We start from the raw sequence: 25,353 nt of genomic DNA, 5'->3' as shown, positions 1-25,353 counted from the left end.
GAGCCCTCCGTCTTCTTGTCTCTCCCTTTATTTTGGTCTGAAAGGAAAGTAGCTAGCACCTCAGTGTTATTCACAGAGGAATAGAGTAGATTCGCTCTCCTCTCTTCATACAGTTTGTTTCTGTCTGCACCCAGGCAGAGTAAAAGCAACACTAAGAACTGAAAAGAAATGAGGGCAGAATAAAGAAACAAATGGAAGAGGAAAAAAAGACGGAGATGAGCAACAGAGAGCATTAGTAGAGTTTGAGCCTTTTGACAAGTGTCTTAGTTTAGGTGGTTTTCCCCCCAGAACATGAGACAATGTGTGTCATGGTTCTGCTGTTTAAGTGCATCGCCCCAGAGTGTACCCTGAGTGGGACAAAGCCTGCAGCGTAAACGAATCAAAACAGCAGCTTTTCCAAGTACAGAAAACTAATATTTGGACTCAGTTTGAGAAAATAGTGAGCAGTGCTGTTCCACAGTTTAGTATGTTTATGTAATGGCTATATCCATCAAATTACACCTAATGAGAAGTTTGATTTGTAACAGACATAACCTTCACATTGCCCATTAATCCTGGGCCATAACAACCTCACGATGTGAATCCACTAAATGATAATGTCCACCATCACTGTAAATGACTGCAGATTAAGAATGTTAAAGGCTACTTAAGGTCACTGAGTGATGAGCCTATGTTTTGCTATTGGAGACAGAAAGGACATCTCCTCTACTGGACAATTTTTCATACTGCAAAAGGCTACAGACACTACAAGGCTTTGACAAGATTGACTGATTCATTCAAATTGAAATGATTGAAATGAGTAACAGTTTTTCTTCCACTTTCTCAAAAATGTTCAACAAAGCCATGATTTAGAAGAAAATCTTTTGGTGTCTATTAGCCTTATTAGAAGCAGCTCCCACCTATTTGTATTGTGCATACACAAACTCTCCTGCGCTTCAGAATAAGAATGGTATAATGCTTTGGTTAAATACTGTTTGTTTTATTTATGGACTTCTGAAAGGGATACGATTTACAAATGTTACAGTTTCACAAAAAATATTTCCTTCGCTTTTGTGATAAGTGCAGTGTGATTAAGTTCTATGAAAATGTTACATTTTTTTCTTCTTCTTTTCTCTCTGCAAAGTTAAACAATATCTATGTAAACTATCAGTGATTTTTCTTGGTTGAGAAACCTCACCTGCCTTTTTTCCTCCAGCTCTTCAGATCAACAAGATTTGCCTTTATCCTCACTGTGCCAAAATACTTATGACGGCTGGGCATTTTTCAGGAAATACCAGATATAACGAGCCAAATGCAATGTAAAGACACACTTCACTTTTCCCTCACATTTCACTCTACCTGAAACAGACTGCAAATGAACACTCACCCACCACGTGAAGAGAGACAGCACATTGTCCCTGCTAGGTCTGCACTACCTGAGGACTTCATTGTTCATTCACTGCGCCCTTTTAACATGAAAGTGGTGTTGTCTATTCTCCAAGAGTTGCTGAATAATTTCATTTTTTCACTTTAAAAGACCATACCTGTATTTTTGCTTGTTTCAGCCAATTTACTGCAAACATTTATGCAAATCATATAAACTTGACATTACGGCAGACCAGTGTCCAAAGTAGGCTTTAGAGTCATTTTTGAATGTGTGTTTTCTACTTTACATGCGTTATTAATAAACATTCATTTCAATACAGCTTACAGCTTATGGAGACATGTTTGGTAGTCCATGACAGTGAATATCATGTCAATTGCAAAAAGGCCTACATGATAAGGAAACTGGTCAGCAATAATGTTGAATATAGTATGTGATTTGCATCAAATGGGTTAAAACGTGCAAAACAGCCCAGGTATGCTGCTTAAACACATGCACTTCGGAGGAGTTTTGAGGGTGCAGCTAATTTCCATACTGTCCATCCTGCCAGCATACTGTCCCTGCCCTGCTGGGGCCCCACTGAGTGCCTGCCTATCTCTCAATAACCTCTGTAGGAACCACGGAGCCATGGATAGACACGAGTATCACAGCAGGTCCCGCTCTGCAGACCAGCGGCCCACTATAGAGCGCCCCACATCCCGCTCGCGCTCCACTGAACGCCCCCACGACTCTTCGCTCATGAGGTCCATGCCGTCTCTACCATCTGGGAGGTCCGCCCCCCCCTCACCTGCCTTGACGAGGTGTGACCCAGATTGGAGACGCTAACCATCTTAGCACAGGAGCAGACTGGAGTTTTTAGTTGTACAATCATTTCCCTGAGGAATAGCTATTCTGGCGGGAGGGATAATTTAAACATTAACTTAAAACATCAATAAGTAGACTAAAATAACACAGTGGCATTGTTAGACTAGAGCCCAGTGAATGCATTAAGGCCAATATTATGCTGCTAACTGGGGAATATGCAGTATAGACATACAGAGGTCTTGTAACTCACAATATCTAGCTACCAGGCTAACTACCTAGTTTACCCAAATAGCTTCATATTAGGCTATTTAGATAAGCTAGGTAGCCTGCTGCACTTCATGACATAGTAACAAATGAATCTAGGTAGCTTCTAGGTAGACGATAACTACTTTGTAGAAATCTGCCATTCTTTTTCTCCAACACTGAGGTTTGAATCAACCAATAGGATTCTTTCTTCCCCCAGAGCAGCTCTGCCTCTGCTAAATGTTTGCATCACTAGAACCTTTGTAGAACTCCACCAGTTCAGACCCCGTCCCATGAGCTCCCACCCACCCCGAGCCTGACTAACTCACATAATGAACCCCCCCCAAAAACCCACATCACTTCCACCTACCTCCCAATACCCTGCTTCCCTGCCTCACCTCACCTCACTTCACCCCACCCACCTAGCCACTTTCTGTTTTGTCCCCAAAAGCACCAGTGCTGTATTTTGGTTACACATGTTCCAGGCACGACAACCCTGACACCGTAGACGGCGTGCTGATGTTTTTTAATTTGGAACACACTGCTCATACGCTTGCGTGAGTATAGCAGTGATGGGCCAACATTTTACTTTGATTTCATTACTAACATCAACTGAGGCCGTTTATCCTGTGATGGCATTCTCTTCTGTTCTTTTTCTTCTTTTGTTTTGAGTTGAAGCCTTTTGGGGACAGTCTGAACGCATGGTCGCACTGGTCTGCTGTTTCTGCATTGAACTCTTCTCTCCTTGCAGCCTGATGAGTGGACTGTACATGCGATTCACACCTGGCATCTGTTTATTTTTTATTGCAGCTCAGTTCCCTACAGTTGATGTGTCCCTCCACTCCCATGCCATGTGCCAAACGTCATTGCTGTGTGCATTGGTTTGATATTTGGAGATCCAAAACACTTTGTAGATTAAAAATAATCAGGAACATCTTTACAAAGTTACTAAGTGCAAAAATATTAGCACAATGTAAAAGAATGTCAAGCTGTAATATGGTAACATTGAGCTATAAAACAACTATTAGTTCTGTCACATAGCAAACCCAACTCTCTTAGTTGCACACTGGTACAATTGCTGTCACTGAATTTCTCCAACTGAGATTGACAGTGACACGCATCAAAACAAGTACATATGTGAACATATATTTAAAGTAGCATGGTCTAGACCTGCTCTATATGAAAAGTGATACAAGATAGATTCTGTTGGGATTTGACTCCACTTGACATACATTTTATGCTAAATTAAAACTGATATCAGTCTGCCATCATAGTAGATAGCTTTACTTTCTTTTTTTATGTTAAGCTTTACCTTCTCCAATCAAACTTATAGCTTTGCCTTTTTTGAGAATTCCTTTACTTCTTTCACACTGTGATGTGGGTGGGACACGGCCAGGCCCTGCATCCACCCCCAGATCTTGTCCTAATCTGTTTCTCACCCCATTGTCCACTACTCTTTGTCATGTAGGGCGCATCCTCGTAGTGGATCAGTCCAGACCAGTCCCACCAGTACCCCCATGTCCAGTAGACGAGGACGCCAACTCCCACAGCTTCCACCCGCGGGGAAAGAGAGAAGTAAGTCCCCTGGTTGTTTTCTGTTTGTATTACAGGTTTACTGTCTGAGAAGAGACGCACAGAACAGCCATGTCTATTAGTGCGATAGTGTGTTTCTGTCCAGTACCTCCTAATGATATCGTTTTTAATTGGTGGCCCAGCTGATTGGGGCTGAGGAAGAGCTTTGGTTTCACAGCAGCTGCTGACTCTCACACTTTACTTTTGACTTGAGACATGAAGGATTTTTATTTTCTGATGGAATCTTTTAGTATGAGCTATGAATATATCTTCTAAGCAAGGATTTTTTCTTTGTTGTTTTATGCTTTATTGTTATTTTTTCCCAAAAAAAATTTTTTTTTTTTTTTTTTTCTTTTTTTAAAAAAAAACCTGCAGGTTCTGGACATGAATGGGGTTTCAGATCCTGGGCCAGTAACCAAGTCGATTCTGATTGTAGTACTTAGTGTTGTGTTTGAATGTTGCCTCCCTGTCTCCATGTTTTGAGTTATACTCTCAATGTATTTGTCTGGAAGTTATTGATTTATTTTAACTATTTGGACTGCTGAGATACTGACATAATGGTCTGTATCTACTAAACAGGGTAAACTTAAGGCTTTTTAAAGCGATGAAGGCACCATAGTTTGATCTTTCTGACAATTTCAAAGTGACATTTTGAAGTCTTATTTGTTCCTCAGCACTCCTTTAACAAACGTTATGTGTTGTAGCGACTTTTGACGTGTGCTGTAAGTAGAGCCGCAATGAAATCAGACACAGTGGAAAACAAAGACTGTCGTAGCTTTGCAGAGACTGGGTCAAAGATAAGCTCAGGCAGTTCTTGTCAAAGCACTCGCAGAACTCTTTCATCATTGTCAGAGTCCATGAGGGCTTTCCCTGTCTTCTGTATAGCGGCCAACAAGGCCCTCTCTCTCTCTCTCTCTCTCTCTCTCTCTCTCTCTCTCTCTCTCTCTCTCTCTCTCTCTCTCTCTCTATATATATATATATATATATATATATTATATATATATATATATATATATATATATTCCTCGCTCTCTCCTTTGCCCTCTCTCTCTCAGTCCTGCCCTTCTTCTGTATCTGTGCCATCTTTTTTATCCCTCTGAAGCTCTCTCTGTCTGGACCTTTGCGTTGCTTCTTTGTGTCGCCTTTTTCCTCTTTATTCCTGCCCCTATCTCTCTTTCTACTTTTTCTCTTTGTCAGGCAGTTTGTCCTTTCTCACTACTCTTTTTCTCTCTCTCCTTCTGTCTTTGCATTTCTATCTCTCACTCTCTCTCTACTATGCATTTCAGGACAGTGTGTGGACAGTGGGGGTATTGATCTGACCTTGCGCTGTAGCTCCCACAGAGCCGTATGGCACTCAGCTTATGTAATGCAAATGTCTGTGTGTGTGTGTGTGTGTGTGTGTGTGTGTGTGTGTGTGTGTGTGTGTGTGTGTGTGTGTGGCGTATTATGGACTGGATCCATGCTACTGCCCCTGTTTGATTACAGAGAAGAGCTGGACTGTTGATAATCCTGTGATTGTTTTGTCTCGCTGCTGTGCTTCGAAGTTTAGTCATACCTCATACTGGCACTTACCTAATTGTCTCATATGTTATCTGTTCATGTATGGCGACTCCTAAGAGGGAACAGGGGAGGAGCTCGGGGCACCTGAACCCGAAAACGGTCGCCCAGGTGTGTTTATCGCTACACTACTACTTTTTCTCTCCATTTTCTTGAAATATGTGATGCCGTTTCATTTTTCCTGTAAAAAGAAAACTGTTGATGAAGAGTTCAAAAAAGAACTCCATGTTTATTCACAATGGATATATTATAAGTACAAGCTCTGTTAAGAGTTAGGACCTTGTGTGGTTTTTGGATGATAGCAATGTACAGTATGTGTTGATCTACAGTACATTCATCCACAGGCTTGAATGAACGGCCAGACTGTTGGCAGAAACTGGAGTTCCCCGCAGTATCCACTTCCTACTTTCCCATCTGTTTATGTGGCATGCTTCTGTCCTTTGACTGCGTGGTACTATTACTCAACACTGCCCTAGCTGAAGTGCTGACTGACTTAGTGGATACAGTGTAAGATTTCTAAAAAAACAAACAAAGCCACATTCACTTTTTAAACTGTCTATAATGATTGTGCTCTGTGTGATACTCTACAGGCCAAATTCTGCTGTAAGAGGGTTTTATGTTGCATTACGAGTATAGTAACAAACGCATGGTGAAATTAACCACACATTGTACTGTATTATTAACCAAAAGTTCATTTATTTTGGTGTAGTGGTTTTTATATGCTAACTGGTATTCAGCATTTAGGGGTGGCGTTGTGTTTGCGTGTGGATCTGTGGCTGTATGTGCGTCTGTGTGTGAGCACATACAGTGTGAGTTGCCATATTAATGTGACTTCCAGAACCAGTAGAGGGTTTCAAAGCTCCACCATTTCATGAGCCTCCATTTGTCTCTTTACTAGCAGCAGACTGCGAGGACAAACCCCAAGGCCTGCCGGTAAATGGGAGGAAAGGCAAGTCCTCTGAATAGTGTGATGGCGTGACTTTGCTGTGTGGGCTTTTTCGGTCAACACACAAGTTCTTCATGTGTGACATTCGCTAGCGTCTCTGTGATTCTTGATGCTTTTTCTACTCATGGTGACTCTTCCTCCTGTTATTGCCAGAGCACTAGGAATGTAACGATACACTCAGTCACGATTTGAGACAATTCGCGTTTTAAAAGTTCACAATACGATTTTCTCACGATTCTTTTAACAGAATGAGTTGCAGACAAATGACTGCAAAAAAATCCTTTATTTATATAAACTGTGCAAAACAACAGATGTGTCTTCTTATCAAAAGTGCAATTGAAATTGTATTTTATCTGAAATAAAAACAATTATAATATATATATATATATATATAATATAGTTTTTAAAACAAATCCCACATCAAAATAACTAAATAAATAGAAAAGAAATCTATTCAAATAAATCAACTAATAAGATGTAGTGACGTCTGAAAGCAAACAAGCCGTTTAAAAATTACATCGTGATTCATTTTTTTTATTTCTAGCGGTTATAATCTTTACACATTTATATATAATGATTTTTAATGGATTCACGATGCGTTACATCCCTACCCAGCACATGAATATAGTCAAACTTCCCTTCATCCACATTTCCCCGATGATATAGAGTGTGGTTAGTTTCTATTGAGCTGGTTCGGAGTGATCATATTAGAGAGTTGGATGTAGCTGAAGCTGATGTTAATATGTACCGAGTGCTGTGGTTGTGCTGGTCTGTCCCTCTCTGGCTCCAGTACGGCCCCCGATCTGCCGTCTACTTTAATAGAAATTAATTCTGCGCAGCTCCACCTCCCAAAGAATGTCCTTTCAATTTCCATTGTGAAATGGCCAATCATTTTAATTAGACATGGATTATCAAACACAGCCAAAAAATAAGTGAAATTGAATTGCATCTCAACAAATAATAACTAAGTGTAGTATTTCCTGAATTCTGTGCTTTGTACTTTGCTATAGAAGTACTGCAGAGTCTGATCTCTTTTTAGAAGCGTTTGGACTGTTACCTCTGTTGGCCAGCAGATGGAGCAAAGTTCATTAGCTTTGATGAGGAGCTGTCCATGATTTCAGTGCTGAAGTGGCTAAGAAGTCTTTTTCTTTCCTACCAATCTTTACACTGGCCTCTGTTATCACTGCAAAAGATAAGCATCATGGTTGTTAATATGTATATTAAAAGGTAATGATATCAAAATAATTCTTTATTGCACGTTTTGTGCAGGATCTTAGATAATCCAAGGTCCTTAAGATTCCAGCAGCGTGCAAACCTGTGTGTGTGTGTGTGTGTGTGTGTGTGTGTGTGTGTGTGTGTGTGTGTGTGTGTGTGTGTATATGTGTGTGTGTGTGTGTGTGTGTGTGTGTGTGTGTGTGTGTATATATATATATATATATATATATATATCTGTATGTGTGTGCGTGTGTCTTGCTGTAGAGGTGACATGGGAGGACCAGCAGCGAGGGCTGAATGGCTCTTTGTCTGATGGAGGGACACAGCCACACCCCTCCCTCACTGACACAGGTTGGTTGGTGTGGGTGTGGGTTTGTGACACTTTTAAAAGCTATATTTCACTTTGATAGAGTATTTTTGGCTTTTTTTCCATCAATTGTATGAGTCCATGAACAGAAATTTGAAAAAGGCCTCAGAGCCGAAACGTCATCAGAATAAACAGAGACATGCATTTGGAGAGTGTGCAACACTTTCTTATTTTCAAGTCTACCTCCAGTAAGTAAGTAAAGTTTATTTATGAAGCATTTATCACAGACAGAGTCACAAAGTGCTTCACAGGCAAAATAAATAAATATATTAAAACGAATCGATAATCATAAAAAGCACAATAAATCATAGTAATCAGTAATCAGCACCTCACTACAACCCTTGGTGTGCGTTACTTTTCTATATTATCCATGAACAGTAACTAACTCACTACCCTACACCAAACAGAAAAAGGTATGCTGCCACCTGTCAGTTAATGCATCACGGTGAGGAGGCGGAGCCTCGTCATGGCTTAACCAATAGCAATTCTTGAACTGAAACCTCTTCTTTCAGAATGTCATAGGACACCCAAGCAAATGCTGCTTATGGTCCATGTTGTCAAGGCTGTATGGATGAAGTGTTTTTTATGGCCTTGTGGTAAGTTTGTTTTCCCACATAACTATTATAATTCCAGAAAAAGAAAGTTTTGAGAAGCACCTGATTCAGATGCATACTGCTGGAAGATGTGCGGAGAACTCCGTTTTTTAAAGTTTTGACAATCTTTAAGAAGAGTTAACGAGCATAGGAGTTTAAACAGAATATTGGGGGACAGCTTTTTAAAATGTCCTCCAAGATAACGTCTCTCCACCTACTGTTGTGTAGTATTATTGTGCTGTATGTTTAATGTTAGATAATATCCAATGTCATGGCTGTGTTTTAATGTTTTGGAGAAGCCGAAGTCAAATTTCACCAAGGTGGACAATAAAATCTAATGTCATCTAATCTAATCTAATCTTGTGTACTGTAAATAAGAGTGAAATTCTTCACATGAACAGTGTTTACTGCAGAGCAAGAAAGGATAATCAGTTGTTTCTCATTCATGGACTCATATAAAGGTATGCATCTACAAAACTAAACAATATTCTACCAAAGTGATCCGTCATTGAAGAGTTTTTCCGTGCTGTCTTTCAGTCTGTGTGGACTCTTATCAGCTGGATTACAGCCTCACCAAAGTCAGACCTGGACAATGCACACTAGAAGCTGGGTTTTAGAAAAATATAAAAAGAATTAGGAAATATATAATACAAGGAGAGCTTGTTTTATATATTTTGCATGGGCCAGCAGAATGATTGTAAATGGTGATCAAGATGGGGTTGCCCAGGTTGGCCTCTGGATGGCGTCCTTCTGTTTTCCTGTCTCTCCCCCCTTGGTGTGGTTTTGCAGTGCAGCATGGAGCTGATGTTTCTGTAGACACTCTGATCTCTGCATCATCACTTAGCGTTTGGAAACAGATTTAGATTGGATTCTGTAAAGCCCAGCACATTTTACTACCACTAACAAAGAAAAAAAGTGTCTTGGCACTAGGATAGGGCATTGAGTACCGGTTCCAACTTGGAATCGTTTCAAAAATTATGATTCCAATGGAATCGTTTCTTTACTGGAATCGTTTTGAATGTGATCATCGGTTCCAAATTTAACACACGCAAGTTTGGGTTTCCAGGCGCTTGTCTTGTTGCGCCATGGAGCACAGTAAGCGGTGCTGTAAAGTCTGACTTTATTTTATGTTGATAAAGCTCATTTAAACTGTGAATTACCTTTGAAAAAAAATAAAATGTTCCCCTTATCTGTGAAATAAGCATGTGACCCGTTTCAACTCCACCACTCAAAGAATCGGAATCGATAAGAACCGGAATCGGAATTGAAATCATAATTTTTAATATCAAAACGTTGCCCTACCCTACTTGGCACAGTGTCATCCTTAATGTAATGAAGTTAAGTTTGATGAAATGCTGTCATCCCTGGATGTACTGCAGGATGAAATGTGTTGTTAAGGTCATGACACCAGCGGTGTCTTGAGGTGCTGTGTTTGCTGTATTGGCTTAATGTGCTTCCATGGAAACACATCGTCACTTCCCATTCAATTAAGGCTTCTTTAATGTACCTGTTATGTCACTCCGTGTTATGTTATGCCCACATGCTATGCTGTGGTGGCTGTAGATGCAACTTATTTTCAGTGGTGGAAGAAGTATTCAGATCCTTTACTTAAGTAGAAGTACTAATACCACACTATACAAATACTCTGTTACAACTAAAAGTTACAACTAAAGTTTTAGAAACTGGAAACAATCCAACGGTTCTGTATTTAATGGTCTGATCATCTCAGCCTGTGTATTGTTGGGTAGTTTAATTTATAATAAAACATTGTAATTAATAAACTGTATGTTTTGTGTGCAAACATCTTCATTTGTAAAGTAACTAGTAACTAAAGCTGTAACAGATGAATGTAGTGGAGTAAAAAGTACAATATTTCTCTGAAATGTAGCGGAGTAGAAGTAGAAAGTGACATGAAAAGAAAAGACTCAAGTAAAGTACAAGGAGCTCAAATTTGTACTTCAGTACAGTACTCGAGTAAATGTACTTAGTTACATTCCACCACTGCTTACTTTAAACATGCTACGTGTCTGCAATTACTCATTCTGTGAACACATTTACTGTTTTCTATATATATTTTTGTGTCAGTGTGACACAGTGACTTTAAAAGCTTTAACTGAGAAATGTGTTGCTAAAGAACTGCGTGCAATGTTACTGTTGTGTGCAATCAAGGCACTGTGCGGGGGTCAGACGTGGCTGGTAACCCTCTGCCTCCCACTGGCTGAGATTGAAGCTGTATTGAACTTTCAGCCAGTGTGGTCCTCAGTCAGTCTCTTAGGGCCAGTTGCTTTTGCGTTAAATTGACGCCGTGGGGTATGTTCGTAGGTACGTGGATATACAGACCCTACGCCGGACGGTCGTGGCAGCGCACGTTGCTCGGTCGTGGCTTGGTAGCATTGCATTTCCCCCAACTCATTTCCTGGTTCTCCTTCTCCATCAACAACATGAAATCAAGGAGAGGGTTAACTTATCCTGCTCCAGATTTCCCACCGTGGTCAGAAAGAACAGGAGGAGACACTTTGTTTCTCTCACTAGGACTCTAGAGTCGGTTCTCGCTCCGAAGCTAATCCCCGTCACTCTCTCACTCGTTCTACCACACACTCCCCACGTGCACACACATGCCGGCCCTGCTATTCTCTTAAAGAGATCGACGCACACACCAGCACACAAATATAAACTTCAGGCCACTCACATAGGCTACGGCGAAAGCTCTGCGGGGAGCCTCCGCAGAAGCATGAATCCTGCTTTACTCTCTCAGTCCCGTCCTCTTTGTTTTTTTGTTACTTTAACACTCGAAGCTATCTCAAGGCTGGTCAAGGCTCCTCAACAGCAGAGGGGAGATTTAATCACACCCCTCACCACCACCTACTGTTCACTAACATTTATTCTGTGCTGCACAACACGCACACGCACCACCACCCACGTCTGTTGACCTACAACACAACAAAATGCCTAGGACTAAGATTTGAGCGATGTGCATTTTTACAACTTTTTTCAGCTTTTTGCAGGTTTTGCATATAAAAAAAAACTCTTCTTATATAAACAGGTAGATATTTCAAGCACCCTGCTATATCTGATGCTACAGTTTACTGTACCTGTGGCATGTACTAGAAGCAATTTACTAAAACAAAAGGCTGCAATGAATATGAGTGAAGAATTGACCTACAGTTTGATTATTTGTCTCAAAAATCCAAATTAATAACAAAAAATGGATCTTGGAAGTGGACGGGATGATGGCTGCACATAGTTTAACAGCAGTAGTTTGATAAGGAAAATATCCACATTTGCCTATTAAGAGAATCTGATCGAGAAGATAGTAAAGAACAGGGGGGCCGGTGATATATGGACTAAACCAAAATGTGTACATTTAGTATGATAGTGTTCTCAAAATCATGTTGTATTTCATTTATGAGCCCAGTTTGCAACTCAATGTTGAAACTGAGCGGTATGTCAGAGTGGAAGAAGAAAAGCATATTTGTTGAATCTGCCATCTCCATGATATAGAACATGAGTTCCATTTTGTTTTTATTTATTGGGGAATATAAAGAGGAGGAAGGAAGGAAGATAAAAACGGAAATGGTGATGCACAAAGACTTTGACTGTTCACATGTGAAACATTTAAGTTAGCCTTAACTTGTAGACAGTCTGGGAAATAAGAAATGGGCCAAATGTCTGGCATGATACAGGAATATGGATTTAATATCAGGCCAGGTGAGCTCACTTTTAGCATCGCCATGTGTTATTGTTTGCAAGTCTGTGCTTAAATTGCTGTTGTGTCTGCACCTGGGGTCTGTAGTCTTTGAATAATTTGTCATTGAAAGGCTGATGGGTTAAATATGAGATGTTAAGACCACACAGTATTAACCCACAGGCCACAGGAGACTTTTCCACACTGACTTGTTCTGGTTTTTCACTCCCATCTCTGTCTGAATATACCACTCTCCTATCCTGATGACCTACATGATGCAGCTGAAGTAAGGAGAGAGAAAAAAAAAACTCTTTTGACTATCGTTTGACTCTCTAATGAGATGATGTTAGCTGCCACAAAGAGATGAAAGCTGTTGAGGCAGATGTCTCACATTGTCTTTTTATTCATGTGACACTTTATTATTCACCCTAATGGAGTACTAATTGAGCTAAATGCAAATTCTGTGTAAGGGGTTATGAAAAAGAAGTCTGATCGGAGCGGGCTTCTTTTGCCCTCCCGGCTGTCACTGTTGGTTTTTTCGTGTTCAGACTCCTGGACGGAGATTAGACCGGGACCCTTGCACTCTACTCAGGTTATGTCAGTATTTGTGTCAATTTTCAAGATTTTTTGCTAAAACTTTATGAGGCACTGTACAGTAGTCGGCTCTCTCTTTTGTGTGCTCGCTGCTCCGTGCTTTCAGTTTTCAGTTTTTCCTTTCTTTTACGTTATTTTTCCAGGCTGTCCCCCACAGTTGCCCCATGCAGACCCAAGTGACATCCACTTCTCCTTTTACCCTCCTTTCCTCCCCCCCCCATCCCTGCCTCTCCTCAGAGGTCTCGAGTTTCTACCTGGTCGGGGCATTAACATCTCTTTACTGTTTCAGCTCTTTTTCCTTTAAAGCACAGAACCTCACCTTCCCAACCTCTCCCCCCTCTCCTCCCTTCTAATCTCTAATAACCAAACTCTTAGCCTCTGCCTCAGCCTCTCCTTTTGACTTCTCACTGTGCCCATGGTGGAGTTTGTGTGTTCTTGGTGTACTCTATGATTTTCTTTGTGTGTCGTCTGTTTGTGTTTTGTCGTTGTCGTGTCGTACTGTTGTCGTGTTGTGTCCCTCCCTCCCGACCCCTCCATCCTCTTCCTCCAAACCTGGCATACTCTGTTATCATGGTGATGGGGTCGCCCTCCTTCCTTCCTCCCTCTTCTCTCCCCCTTTTACCCTTCGTACATCCTCTTACATCCATCTTCCTCTCCTCTGTCTGTGTCTGTCCATTCTGTGATGTGATCCCAGAAGACACGGACTCACCAGGTTGGACGAACTCAGGTCTGTCCCTTCTTCTTCCTCTTCTTCACCTTTCTTTTCTGACTCAGCCTCCTCTTCCTCTTCTTCTTCTTCATCTCCTTCTTTTATTCATTCTGTCCCTCACCCACCCACTCACCTCCCCTCATCTCTTTCCCCTGCTTTGCTCGCCTTCATTCTCTTAATTGTTCTGTAAATGACGCTTCTGGCTTCTTTGTCATTTCTTCTTATTTTGCTGCGGATAGACTGTGTCTGTCATGGTCATGGTCATGGTCATGGTCATGGTCATGGTCATGGTCATGGTCATGGTCATGGTCATGCCACTGTGGTTTTTTTGCAACAGGTCTTGACATGAGATCATGTGATTTTCTGTCTAAAGAAAAACTTGCTGTCAAAGTATGTCAGCATGATCTCCTTATTTGGATTACTCTCTGTAGGCACATTTTCATAATTTACCTAAATTGATTTTTTTGTCCTAATTAAGTATAATTGTGTGAGTTTCATCATGAGAGTCACATGAATGGGTTTGTTTTTAATTAGCTGGTTCTAATTCAGCCCATTTGCTTTGAGATGATTCAATGACATTCAGGACGTGAAGTCAGTCTTATACGTTTGACAGAACCAGGCTAGCTGTTATGTTGTGCAAAGCTCAGCTAACCAGCTGCTGACTCCAGCTACATATTCAGCATACAGACATGAAAGTGGTATCAATCTTCTCATCAAACTCTCGGCAAGAAAAACTAATTTCTTCCTGTATAAAAAGGCTAGCAGTTCCTTCACTATTCCTCTGATTTGGCTGTAAAGACCCTTAAATCACAGAAAGGCTGAAAGCTGCAGCTTTAACCTTTAACCCAGTGAGCCAAAGTCACCACACTTTTCAAACCACACTGTAACTTAAAAAGCAGCATCACTCCAATAGCTGAACAAGTTTATAGGTACACAGATGTGGTGTGACATTACACGCAGTTTCCCGATGCCTCCTACATAGAATAACCCTTTCCTTGTCATATAGAGAAAACTAAAGACATAGAAGTGTGTGGGTTGTGAGATGTTACAGAAGCAGTGTAGTAATGGTAAACAATTAACCAAGAGAGACAGAGAAATCACGTTTGCCTCACGATTGCAGTCATCCATTTGCTCTCAGCTCGTATGGCTTTTCTTTGTCCGTGTGCGTATATTTATGTGAAGCTTATAGGGCATTCTGTATGTTCGCATGGCACTTGTATTACATGCACATTCATCTTCACTTCATCATTGCCATCATATGACACAAAAGTAGAGACAGAGACCAAGTGGCGAGAAAGTAGATGAGGGTATGAGCAGGGAAGTCATAATTTGGTGGTGGTTGTTTTTCGCAGAGAAGAACACCTGTAGCAGTTTCAGCAGAAAGTATTTGTTGAGGTATTACTTTGCTGGTTTATTGCCTATTTAGGTACATACAATGTGCATAGTTCTCATGCAGTGGCTTATTACCTCCAGCAGATTTATTTATCACAAGTAATGTCGTTATCGGGATATTCAACAATGTTCTCGCACATTGCGTATTTTCCTCATATCGTGCAGCTCTAGTATAAGTGTCCAATGCTTCTATACTATGAAGCAGGAGTCGATACATTTTGCTGTTTGATTATTATTAAGTCAATTAAAAAGAGCATTTTGTTCCAAATATTCCATACGGTTAAATGAGTCTGGAATTGTGACGACAGGTAGCTGTTTGATATGAAATGCAGCTCACTTTTACCGGTCAGTACTTTCTGTTTATGTTTTTTTGTTCCTTTGTTTAATACAGCCGACCATTCAGCTTTATCCCATTAGATCTGTCCTTGTCATAGCTCATGGCTCATAGCACAGCAGAAGCTTGTCTCTCACCATAACAGTGTGTATGTCCCTCCATCAGGCCTTCCACACTGCATCAGCTCCCGTCTGACAGTCTGCTGTCTCTGTGCTTAGGTATGGACATGGAGGAGAGGACCAGGCAGATGAAGCTGAAGATGAACAAGTACAAGCAGGGAGCGGGCTCCGACTCCAGGCTGGAGCAGGACTACCACAAGGTACAAAAAACCTGTCCAGATATGCTGAATTGCACTCCAGATTCACAGAAAAAGACATGTCCCTAAAGTATACTGTTTGCATGGTTGCACTGTGCATAGACCATATGGCACACTTTGCATGAGGTCAACCATGTGCACATGCACATATCAACATGATACTGCGCATGTGCACTGATGTTTGCATAGTGTAAGTCACACAAAAAAACATACCCAAACAGGTAAACACTCAAGTCAGTTCAAAGGTTGGAAATAACTGAGTAACGCTGGGTTTGCACAGGCAGCTTTAATAACGGCAGAGCGGAGCGATTCAGTTCAATCCCAATGACAACAGCGGTACGAGCAAAGTCCGCTGACGCCGGCGAAAGAGCCAGGATGTTTACCGCTCTCCCAAAGTTGACTTTGAGTCAACTTTTGCAGATGGGTAACAAACAACAGGGCAGACTCACGAAGGTGCCTCCAGTATATTTTCCCATGTATGCTATATTTACCATTCCATGAAAATCAAATGAATGTGATTTTCCCATAGCCTACTTTATGATACGTCTCCGTATGACTACAGGGATGTTAACAGCTAGCTTGGCAGAAGGTTTGCCCAGGCAGTTGGTATTCTGGTTGAGTTTTTATATATATTTGTTTTAATAATAGCGTTGTAGTGACCTTAGCATTGTAGCAATGACAAATAATTACTTGCTAGCAATACATACCGTTATTTAAACTAAACTGAACACAGCGGTTTAAGCGGTAAGGTGTGTGACTGGAGTAGAAACCAAATAGCTACCAAAGAGTTTGCGATAGGCCAGATAGAAACCGTTCGACACCAACAACAAATTGTTTGCAAAACGTGTACACTGGCGGCATCATGTTGGGGTGACACAGTTCCGCTTGGAATCCGCTGTGCGTGGCCGAGACAGCGGAGTTTCAGTTGAAAAAGCTGCCTGTGGAAACCCAACGTCAGCGGTGGAATGTAACTAAGTACATTTACTCAAGTACTGTACATAAGTACACATTTAAGGGTACTGTACTTTCCTTGAGTCTTTTCTGTTCATGCCACTTTCTACTTCTACTCTGCTACATTTCAGAGAGAAATATTGGACTTTTTACTTTTTAATCTGTTACAGCTTTAGTTATTTTACAAATTAAGATGTTTGCTCACAAAACACATGTAGTTACATGTAGTATGAAATAGATGTTTTATTATAAAGTAAACTACCCAACAATATACAGGCCTACAAGTCCAGCTGAGATGATAAGACGATTAAACAGTTGATGACACAACTGTTTGGATTGTTTCCACTTTCTGCATTGAGTACTTTTACTTTTAATACTTTAAGTACATTTTCTTAATGAAGAGTATTTTTACAGTGTGGTATTAGTACTTTTACTTAAGTAAAAGGTCTGAATACTTCTTCCAACCTCTGCCCAACGTTAGTTTCAATTGCTGCTTAGTGATAGTGAGTTATGTGTTTTGCTTTGACATTTAAATGAAAAAATACATTAGAAAAACTTGGCAGCATACCTTCCCATAAATAATGTCTCGGGATAATTCCCAGACATTCAACCGCTTTTGTAGGAATTTTTTTTAACTGAAGAAAGGCAATATTTATAATAATAATAATAATAATAATAATAATAATAATAATAATAATAATAATAATAAGCCATGTTTACAGGAAGGTCTGTGGATTGTCCGGAGTGACTGGGACATTTCTGGAATCACACACCGCTGTTCTTTTCAAATGTCATTCTTCAGCGCTTTGAGTTATACCAACAAATGCAGATACCTCAAAATCTTAGTACATAAAAACAACTTTTTTTGCAAGTTAGAGTAAGTGAGGAAATGTTTTTTTCCTCTTTGTCATTTGGGTGAACTGAGCCTTTAAGCCTTGTGCTGTTAATCCGAGGAATGTGACAGTGAGTGTGTGCAGAGTCAAGTGTTTACTACTGTGTTCTGGGGAGGGTCTGACCATGTTTAGAGAGCTGGGCCTGGTGTCCCGCTGCAGTCTGGGCCAAGCCGTACAACACAAAGCCTCTCCGTCCAGCTTTCCTTGTAAGTCTGTGGTATGACAACTATTGCAGTTGGAGAAGCCAGTGTGTGTGCGCTAGGTGTCTAAAAAAAACAGATTCAACTGTGAGGAGTCCTTTTCTGTTGAACATTATCCTCCTTGGAAGTGCCATTGGCAGAACAATGCTCTCACTGTCATTAAACAAGACTTCTGAGCTCTTGCTCCTAAACACTTACAGTAACACTCAGTTCAGGTTCTCATATAGTAAACTTTCCACAAAACATACACAAAGGATATTATATAAACATTTTCTTGAACCAGCAAAACACACTTCATGTGTCAAAAGTAAAATTACCTATTGTGTATTCTATTGTTGGATTATTATTACAGCTTGGCCTCCCATGTTGCTGCTCGCAGCTTTCTCGAGAACGGCTTATCCAAACAACTTTCCACTCGACACTGCGCTACCTTGAGTCCTGAGCAATACACCTGCCATGACATAGTTGCGTCCCCTAGCTAGAGTATACATTTGCTAACAGCTATCTATTTGGGACCAGGCTATTTCCTGGAAAGTTATATCAGTGGTGCTTGAAATGTCTTGAAACATCTCCGGTCTCTCTTTCCTCATCTGTTCTTGAATGAACTGTAGCGAGCGACTGAGCTTTAGCTGTACCCAGCATGCCATTTGGCAGTGTAACAGTTAACAGGGGTCCCGTGTCAATAAACTCCACACTTGCTAATAATAAATATATCCCGTAAATCTCAAGAGCTCGCACTCAACACTGCACTTCCGTGGGTCCCTAAACAATACACCCGCCAAGTGTGAAGTTGATCAGATGAATGCTTGTCGAGAAAATAGACAGACAGACAGCGACTTCTTCCATTTTAGTTAGATATGCTCACATTGTTCATATTCATAAATAAGGTAGTGTTTATTTAAACTGCTGATGACACAGACACCCAGGAAACCCTGGCAGAGGAGTAGAAGTATAACATAGTTTTAACTGGAAATGCTTGTGAAAAAGTACAAGCATCTCAAACAAGTATGTTTTCTCTGTACTAAACTAATATGTCTACATTATTCACATTCATCAGCCCACTTCTGCAGCAGAGCTTATCTTGATCAAAACTACTTGTCCTTTAAAAAGCTGAAGGCATGAGAGCAGTGTTGCACTTAAAGTTCATACCTTTTGTCACTTTTATAAGTTTACATAGTGTCTTATTTTATGTTAACTGAGTGTCTACTCTACACAGTCTTGTATAAAGTACTTGAAAGCAATACTTGAGTAAAAGTACAAGTATCTTAACCAGAAAATATCTTTGGTAAAAGTTAAAGGTGCTGTAGGTAGGATTGTGAAGATCCAGGACTCAGCCAAAACATTTGAACATGGACAACTTCTCAGTGCCTCCCCTCTTTCCGCTAAAGCCCAAAACTCCTAAGCCCCTCCCCCCACAAGGGAGAATGAATGCGTGGGCATGAGCAGTGATTGACACGCAGTTAGACACCCCCCCTGGCCCTGATTGGTGCATCTGAACAGGGAGCGGTGGATTTTTGCAAATCGCACTACAGGCTGTAGATGGAGCCAGAGGAGCCAGATTATTTTTTTAAATTACCTGCTTCATGTAGTTCTACTGGAACATAGGGTCAGTTTCAGCAGATATGACAGAAAGGTAGTTTTATAAAGCTTAACTACTGCACCTCTAAAGTCACTTTTTAGGATATTACTTGAGTAAAAGTCTTAAAGTATCTGATATTTACTGTACTTAAGTATTTGAAGTAAAAGTAAAAATAAAAAAAACTTTTGATCATGGCCAAAGGTGTGTAACGTTATCTTCACCACCACTGTCGTCGGGGTGGTCATTGTCTGTTACCATGGCGGCAGAGCCTGCACCAGGTGCTTCCATGACACTATCAGTCATTATGCTTCCTCCTCTCCTTCTTTAGTTTGGCAACAAGCAGGCATCAGGTCACCAACTGGAATGGAGTGTGCATTATCTTGGCAATCTAGGAGCAATGATTCACCAAACCTGCTTTTTCCAGTGTAACAGATTTCTTCTGATTTTATTTTGTAGTAACGAGTAACTAAGATGCTTAGGGGAAATGTAGTGGAGTAAAAGTAACAGTTTCCGGAAATATAAATAACAAAGTAAAGTACAGAAAAGTGAAAATTCTACTTAAGTACAGTAACAGTATTTGAACTTTGTTACATTATAACACTGACTCTACAAGAACAACAGGAACAGCAGGAATAATCATATTTGAAAAGAGCATGGATTTAAAAAATATTGTTGGACTTGTGTTTGTCAAAAGGACCGCACCATTATATTGTATTGTTTTTGTCCTCTCTGCAGCGTTCGGGCAGAGATCCACGGGGCTCAGATAACCTGTCGGCCAAGTCCTCGGACAGTGATGTAAGCGACGTGTCCGCTGTGTCGAGAACCAGTAGTGCCTCTCGGTTCAGCAGCACGAGCTACATGTCTGTCCAATCAGAAAGGCCGCAAGGAAACCGCAAAATCCGGTAGGCTGATGTCCACACATCAGTGAACTTTGTCTCTCTCTTTGCACTCATCAAGCTGTTATCAGGAATGGACAGATCCCCCTCAGCTGTGAACTTGTCTTTCCATATATGTTGCCAAGTCCAGACGTTTTCAGCTTTGAAAAGGTTTGCGCCTGGTTAAACTTAAAGAGGAAAATGCACCACCTAGCACTGTGTGTCATTTTCTCACTGTGATGAGTTCAGGTTCGGCTCCATTCTAGAAACATCTGGAACCAAATGGCTGAACTCTGCTCATTCAGGCCATGGGGGAAGTTTGTCCATATCTGGCAACACACACGGAAACATAAAACACATTTCATCTTTTCAGCTGTTGTCTCATATCAAAGCAAAAAGAAAAAAATCATTTGCATGGTGCTTTGCTGTAAGTCTACATTTCTGTTTTCTGTTAATTTTGAATCAGTCTGCTTTTGATCTTGGCTGCACTGTCTTTCTGTGTTTGTCTCTCTTTCTCTTGTTGTTGACAATATTCATGCGTTTGTTTGGTTTTCTTTTCTGCTTTGCATGTGCTGCACCCTTGCTTCTGTCTCCGTCTTCAGCCAGTTGCGATCAAGGAGCCAGTCTCGCGAGGGGGACGAGCAGTTAGGAGAAGTGCTAGAGGCGGAGGGGACGGGTGGGGGAGGACGAGCAGGGGAAGGGCGGAGGGCGAGTAAAGAGGGGAGATCGCAGGAAGGGAGGAAGGGATCGGGGGGGAAGGTAGACACAGACAAGGAGCATCAGGAGGATTTGGTGGAGAAAGAAGAGGACTTGCACCAGAGGAGTATCTCAGAGACAGACCTCAGGTAACACGTGTGGCAGCCTCTAACTGTAGACTCCTACTAACAATAATGTAGACCTGTAGTTCCCAGTGGCCCACTGACATTTGTATTTTTCTATGACAATGTGCTATGCAAAGTGTGGAGACTATCCTCCACCCTTTTATCTTGATAACTGAGTTGCACTCCTACTTGATAATTGTAGTGAGCTGAAGGTAACCCATGCCTGTTCACACTTAAGTAGCAGATAGGATGGACATGGAAACAGTACAGCAAGCATTCAAGATTAAGTAGCAGTTCACTTAAGAAACAAAGGCATGCAGACAGGTTCAGATTCATTGGCTGAGATTTTAAGGTATATTCTGCAGGACTACAGCACAGAGAACTTAGTGTATGAAGTTAATATTATAATTACACTCACGCCCGCCGATAGGGGGGGACAAACGGGTCTGTTGTCCCGGGCCCACAGTAGGGGGGGGGGCCCAGAACTGGGCCCTCATTAAATTATGGAAGAATTAAAAATCTTTTTTTTAAATAGGCCTATTTGTGGAAAAAAATATGTAGCATAATATTTGAATTACATAAAAGCGTTTTATTTGTTTTCTTCCTAATTGTCCTGGAAATGGTGGTCAAGAACCCCCCCACCCCCAACATAAAAATGGTTTGGCCACTGATCAAAATTTGATATTGTCACTTGATTTGAAGTTCAGTACGCTCAAAATGTCCGGTCAGCACAAGTCCGGAGCTCGGAAAAGGAAAGAAAAGAGAAGAAGAAAATAGAGGCCGTAGAGATTTTCTAAACAAATATTTAAAAAAAGGTGGTGACGGTGAAGCTGGAACTGTCAACGTAGAGCAAGGTAAGAAACAGCGCAGCCAACGTTTACGAGCCATGTAACGTAACTTAACAGGCCAGCTCTAATGTTAACGTCCATTAGCTCGTATAAAAGCCTGACACAACACGTTAACTTTGACAGAAACAGTTGAGTTTGGTAGCTCCATCAGTAAGGATGAGACAGAGAGAGATCCAGATGCAGTCAGGTGACAGAGAGAGTGATGCGGGAGGGGCCCGCTGCCCCGCAACGGAGGGACAGAGTCAGGCTACCCGTGAGAGAGAGAGAGAGAGAGAGATAGAGAGAGTGATGCGGGGGGGCTCGCTGCCCTGTCGGAGAGTCTGAGCAGGATGGATCAGAGACTGATTACACACTTAATTTCAGTGAGAGATGTGAGGAGAGGAAGAGCAAGGGAAAAGGAGAGATCTGTCCGCGAGGGGGGGGCCCATCTAAGATCTCGTCCCGGGCCCAGGCAAGACTGTCAGCTGGCCTGATTACACTTCATATCATATTTAGGATCAGATCCACAATAAAACCAGAAATGGAAAGATCCTTCTAAATGCAAAGATCCTTCTATAGGCTTGATTATTTCCATTGACTTTTCGGTCTCTGTCTCAGTATATGTATATGTGGCAGTTAGGAGGGAAAGTAAGGGGGATGATAAGCTGAAGGAAGGTGACAGTGTTAGCATGGGATAAACCTATGTAATATAGGAAGGAATATGGAATTGCTTCCTTAATTTACCCCATGATGAAAGACGTGAAATGTGATGCAAACTATTATACATAAATACTGTAGGATCTTTGTCCTCACCCCATTTCCAAATTAACACAATGTCCAAAATGTCCCTTTAAACAGACAATGTCCTGGTTACTCACTTATACACAGACGAGTATTTTCCAACTTTGTCAAAAACAGTACCAACTAGAACGGCATTCTAAGAGCGCAGACCTCCACCAAAGCGTGCCCTGTTTAACAATGTTAATGCAGTGTGAATTTTCCTGGTCAGAAACTCATTTTCTTCGATTATTCCGACACCACATGAATACAGCACAAATTCCCTATCTCACAATGTTAACGAAAGTGAAAAATTATTTGTGTATCTGCCCTGTGATTCGCATCCACTCTAAAATGTAATGGGTTCTTCCTTGGCCCATGCTACACTCTTCCGCCAGGTTTCATAAAATCGGGCCAGTAATTTTTCCGAAATCCTGCTGACTAAATAAAACCAAAAAAACAACAGTCAAGCAAACCAGGAAACTTAACCTCCTTGGCAGAGGTAATTGACAATGACGTCTGTGGATTATGCTAAATAGCCAGGACGCTGCCTCTGAAAAGATATGCTGCTGTTTTTGAAATGTAATCTTTGAAAATGAAAATGAAAATGAAAAGATAAATACAATACAGTACAATAGAGGTGAATCAAAATTCCATTCACCTCCATTGTCTTGGGGTGGAGACAGAATGTCTCAAAACCTCTGAATAAAACCAAAGCCACATGTCTGCATGGCCATATACCACTAGGTGTAGGAGAATGAAAGAGTCCCTCAGATATAGCTAAAGTAGTGGGGTGTGCCACTTTAACCAACTCCACTCACACACACACACAATACTTTGCTGGCAGTTGATACATTTCTTTTTTTGAACCTCAAAGGCACAGTACAGTTTTTCTTTGGTTTCTCCAATGATCCTCTTGTTGCCAAGTGTCTGTCTAATATCACTATGGTTACCTTTGCCATGTGTGTTATTCGGAAGACTTTACATTTAGTTACAAGTATTTATATTTCACCATGTATGGCAATCTTCCCGTTTTAATGTAATACATGCATCCAACTTGGTTTTAACCTGTTAAGACTATATTTAACATGGCACTTTTTTATTGTGGCAACAAGACAGCATTGTTTCACTTCTGAAGAGTGCAGGACGAGAAAGTGTAAAAAGTATGTCCAGAGCAAAATCAAGAACATATTTGGAGTCCCACGGCAGGATAAAAGCTTAGCTCAGCACAGCTAATAAGATGTAACTAACAAGTTAGTGCTTCTTGCCCAAATTAGTACTGCTCACTGTCTGCTTAGACTACTTAGACTTGAAAAGATAAAAGCTATACCATCTTATGTGGGGGTGGCAGTAGCTCAGTCAGTACGGAGTTGGGTTGGGAACCGGAGGGTTGCTGGTACAAGGTATGGTGGTGGACTGGTAGCTGGAGAGGTGCCAGTTCACCTCCTAGGCACTGCCAAGGTGCTCTTGAGCAACCAAATGCTCGGGGCGCCGTTCCATGGGCAGACCCCTCACTCTGACATCTCTCCATTAGTGCATGTATAGGTACTGAGCATGTGTGTATAATTCAGGCCTGTATGTAATGTGTATAATAATAATAACAACAGAGTGAAAACATTGTAATTTCCCTTGCAGTATTAATAAAGTATAAATTATTATTATTAATTATTAACACTGCACCAGTCTAATTAAGAAAATGCATCCCACATGTGTGGGAGGCCAAATGCCCATAGCAGAAATGTGCGCAGATCCACTGAAAGCTATACAGCTATAGTATCTACATAATGTACTGTATTGATAGATACAGATTGTTTGCTAAAAAATCCTGAGACAGTGCTGTGTTGTCTGTTGAGGCTGCAGTCTTGAGTTGCTTTACTGTTTCTCTGTGCGGCTCAGTGCTGTATTGTTGTGTCAGTATGTCGCCTGTCTGTCCGTCTGTCTGTAATATGCTATTTGAGTCCAACAGTGTCGCTCTGCACCTGCAACTTGTCAACCCAAACCTCCCACATTCCTCCAGCTACTCCTCCACATGCCATGCACATTTCTTTCTCTCTGTCTCAATCAATTCACTTTCAGTAAAGTCACTGGAAACTTTAATTGATGTCATTAAACTCCTGCCTGAGCAAATAATTCTGAAAAAACATTTGAATTCAGTTACAATATTCCCATTTCAAACAACGTCTTCCTGCTTGACTGAAAGTGAACTGGATGAGTCCTGCTTTTAGCATGCTGACGACTCTCATCCGTGTGATCAACCCCAATTCTTTCATGACAGCTACAGTATAAAGCTATAGTATACTGACTTTTTAAGCACACGTGAGTCATCGCACATTCTCCTTTTCTGGGACAACAACACATGAGACGGGATGTATAAGGATAACAAAAAGCATTCTACTCTGTTACTCAGTTAGGTTTCATGTTCATGTGAGTCTTGCCCTCAGCTTTTTAACACAGTAAATGATTTAGCTCCAGATGAATCAAATGCTCAACAACAATCCTATTTCTAATCAAAGGTATTGACACAGTAATACTAGCTGAATGCCAATCTTTTATCAAATAATAAAGTCTGTGAGCAGCAGTTCATGTTAATATGAGTCATTTCCAGTTACCAAAAGTCTGGATATTACAGTGGTTCACATCATCCAATCAGAACTCAGGACACATGTTATTAAGGCTTTGTGATTTGTTTGTGCATGATGTGAATCACTTTGTGTCCGGAAATTATAGCATGGACTGTTTA

At 41.0% G+C, this 25,353-nt stretch overlaps 1 protein-coding gene across 50 annotated transcripts in view; it reads left to right on the top strand.

Moving 5' to 3' along the window:
* The window catches only part of rims2a (regulating synaptic membrane exocytosis 2a), a 188,833-nt gene that overhangs the window by 122,489 nt on the left and 40,991 nt on the right, over positions 1 to 25,353 (top strand). For 30 of the 50 annotated variants that reach the window (XM_039807126.1, XM_039807129.1, XM_039807131.1 and 27 more), the window contains 6 exons: positions 1,978 to 2,163; positions 3,879 to 3,985; positions 5,600 to 5,650; positions 15,593 to 15,693; positions 20,049 to 20,215; positions 20,791 to 21,033. In XM_039807126.1, coding sequence (XP_039663060.1) covers positions 1,978 to 2,163; positions 3,879 to 3,985; positions 5,600 to 5,650; positions 15,593 to 15,693; positions 20,049 to 20,215; positions 20,791 to 21,033 — 855 coding nt within the window. Of the gene's footprint in view, positions 1 to 1,977; positions 2,164 to 3,878; positions 3,986 to 5,599; positions 5,651 to 13,633; positions 13,667 to 15,592; positions 15,694 to 20,048; positions 20,216 to 20,790; positions 21,034 to 25,353 lie in introns of all 50 variants that reach the window. The other 20 variants (XM_039807153.1, XM_039807146.1, XM_039807175.1 and 17 more) reach the window with 7 other exon arrangements.

The sequence above is a fragment of the Perca fluviatilis genome, chromosome 7 (genome assembly GCF_010015445.1).
Source record: "Perca fluviatilis chromosome 7, GENO_Pfluv_1.0, whole genome shotgun sequence".
NCBI classification, from domain to species: Eukaryota; Metazoa; Chordata; class Actinopteri; order Perciformes; family Percidae; genus Perca; species Perca fluviatilis.
Note: the sequence above shows the minus strand (reverse complement) of the source record. Positions and strands in the feature narration are given on the sequence as shown.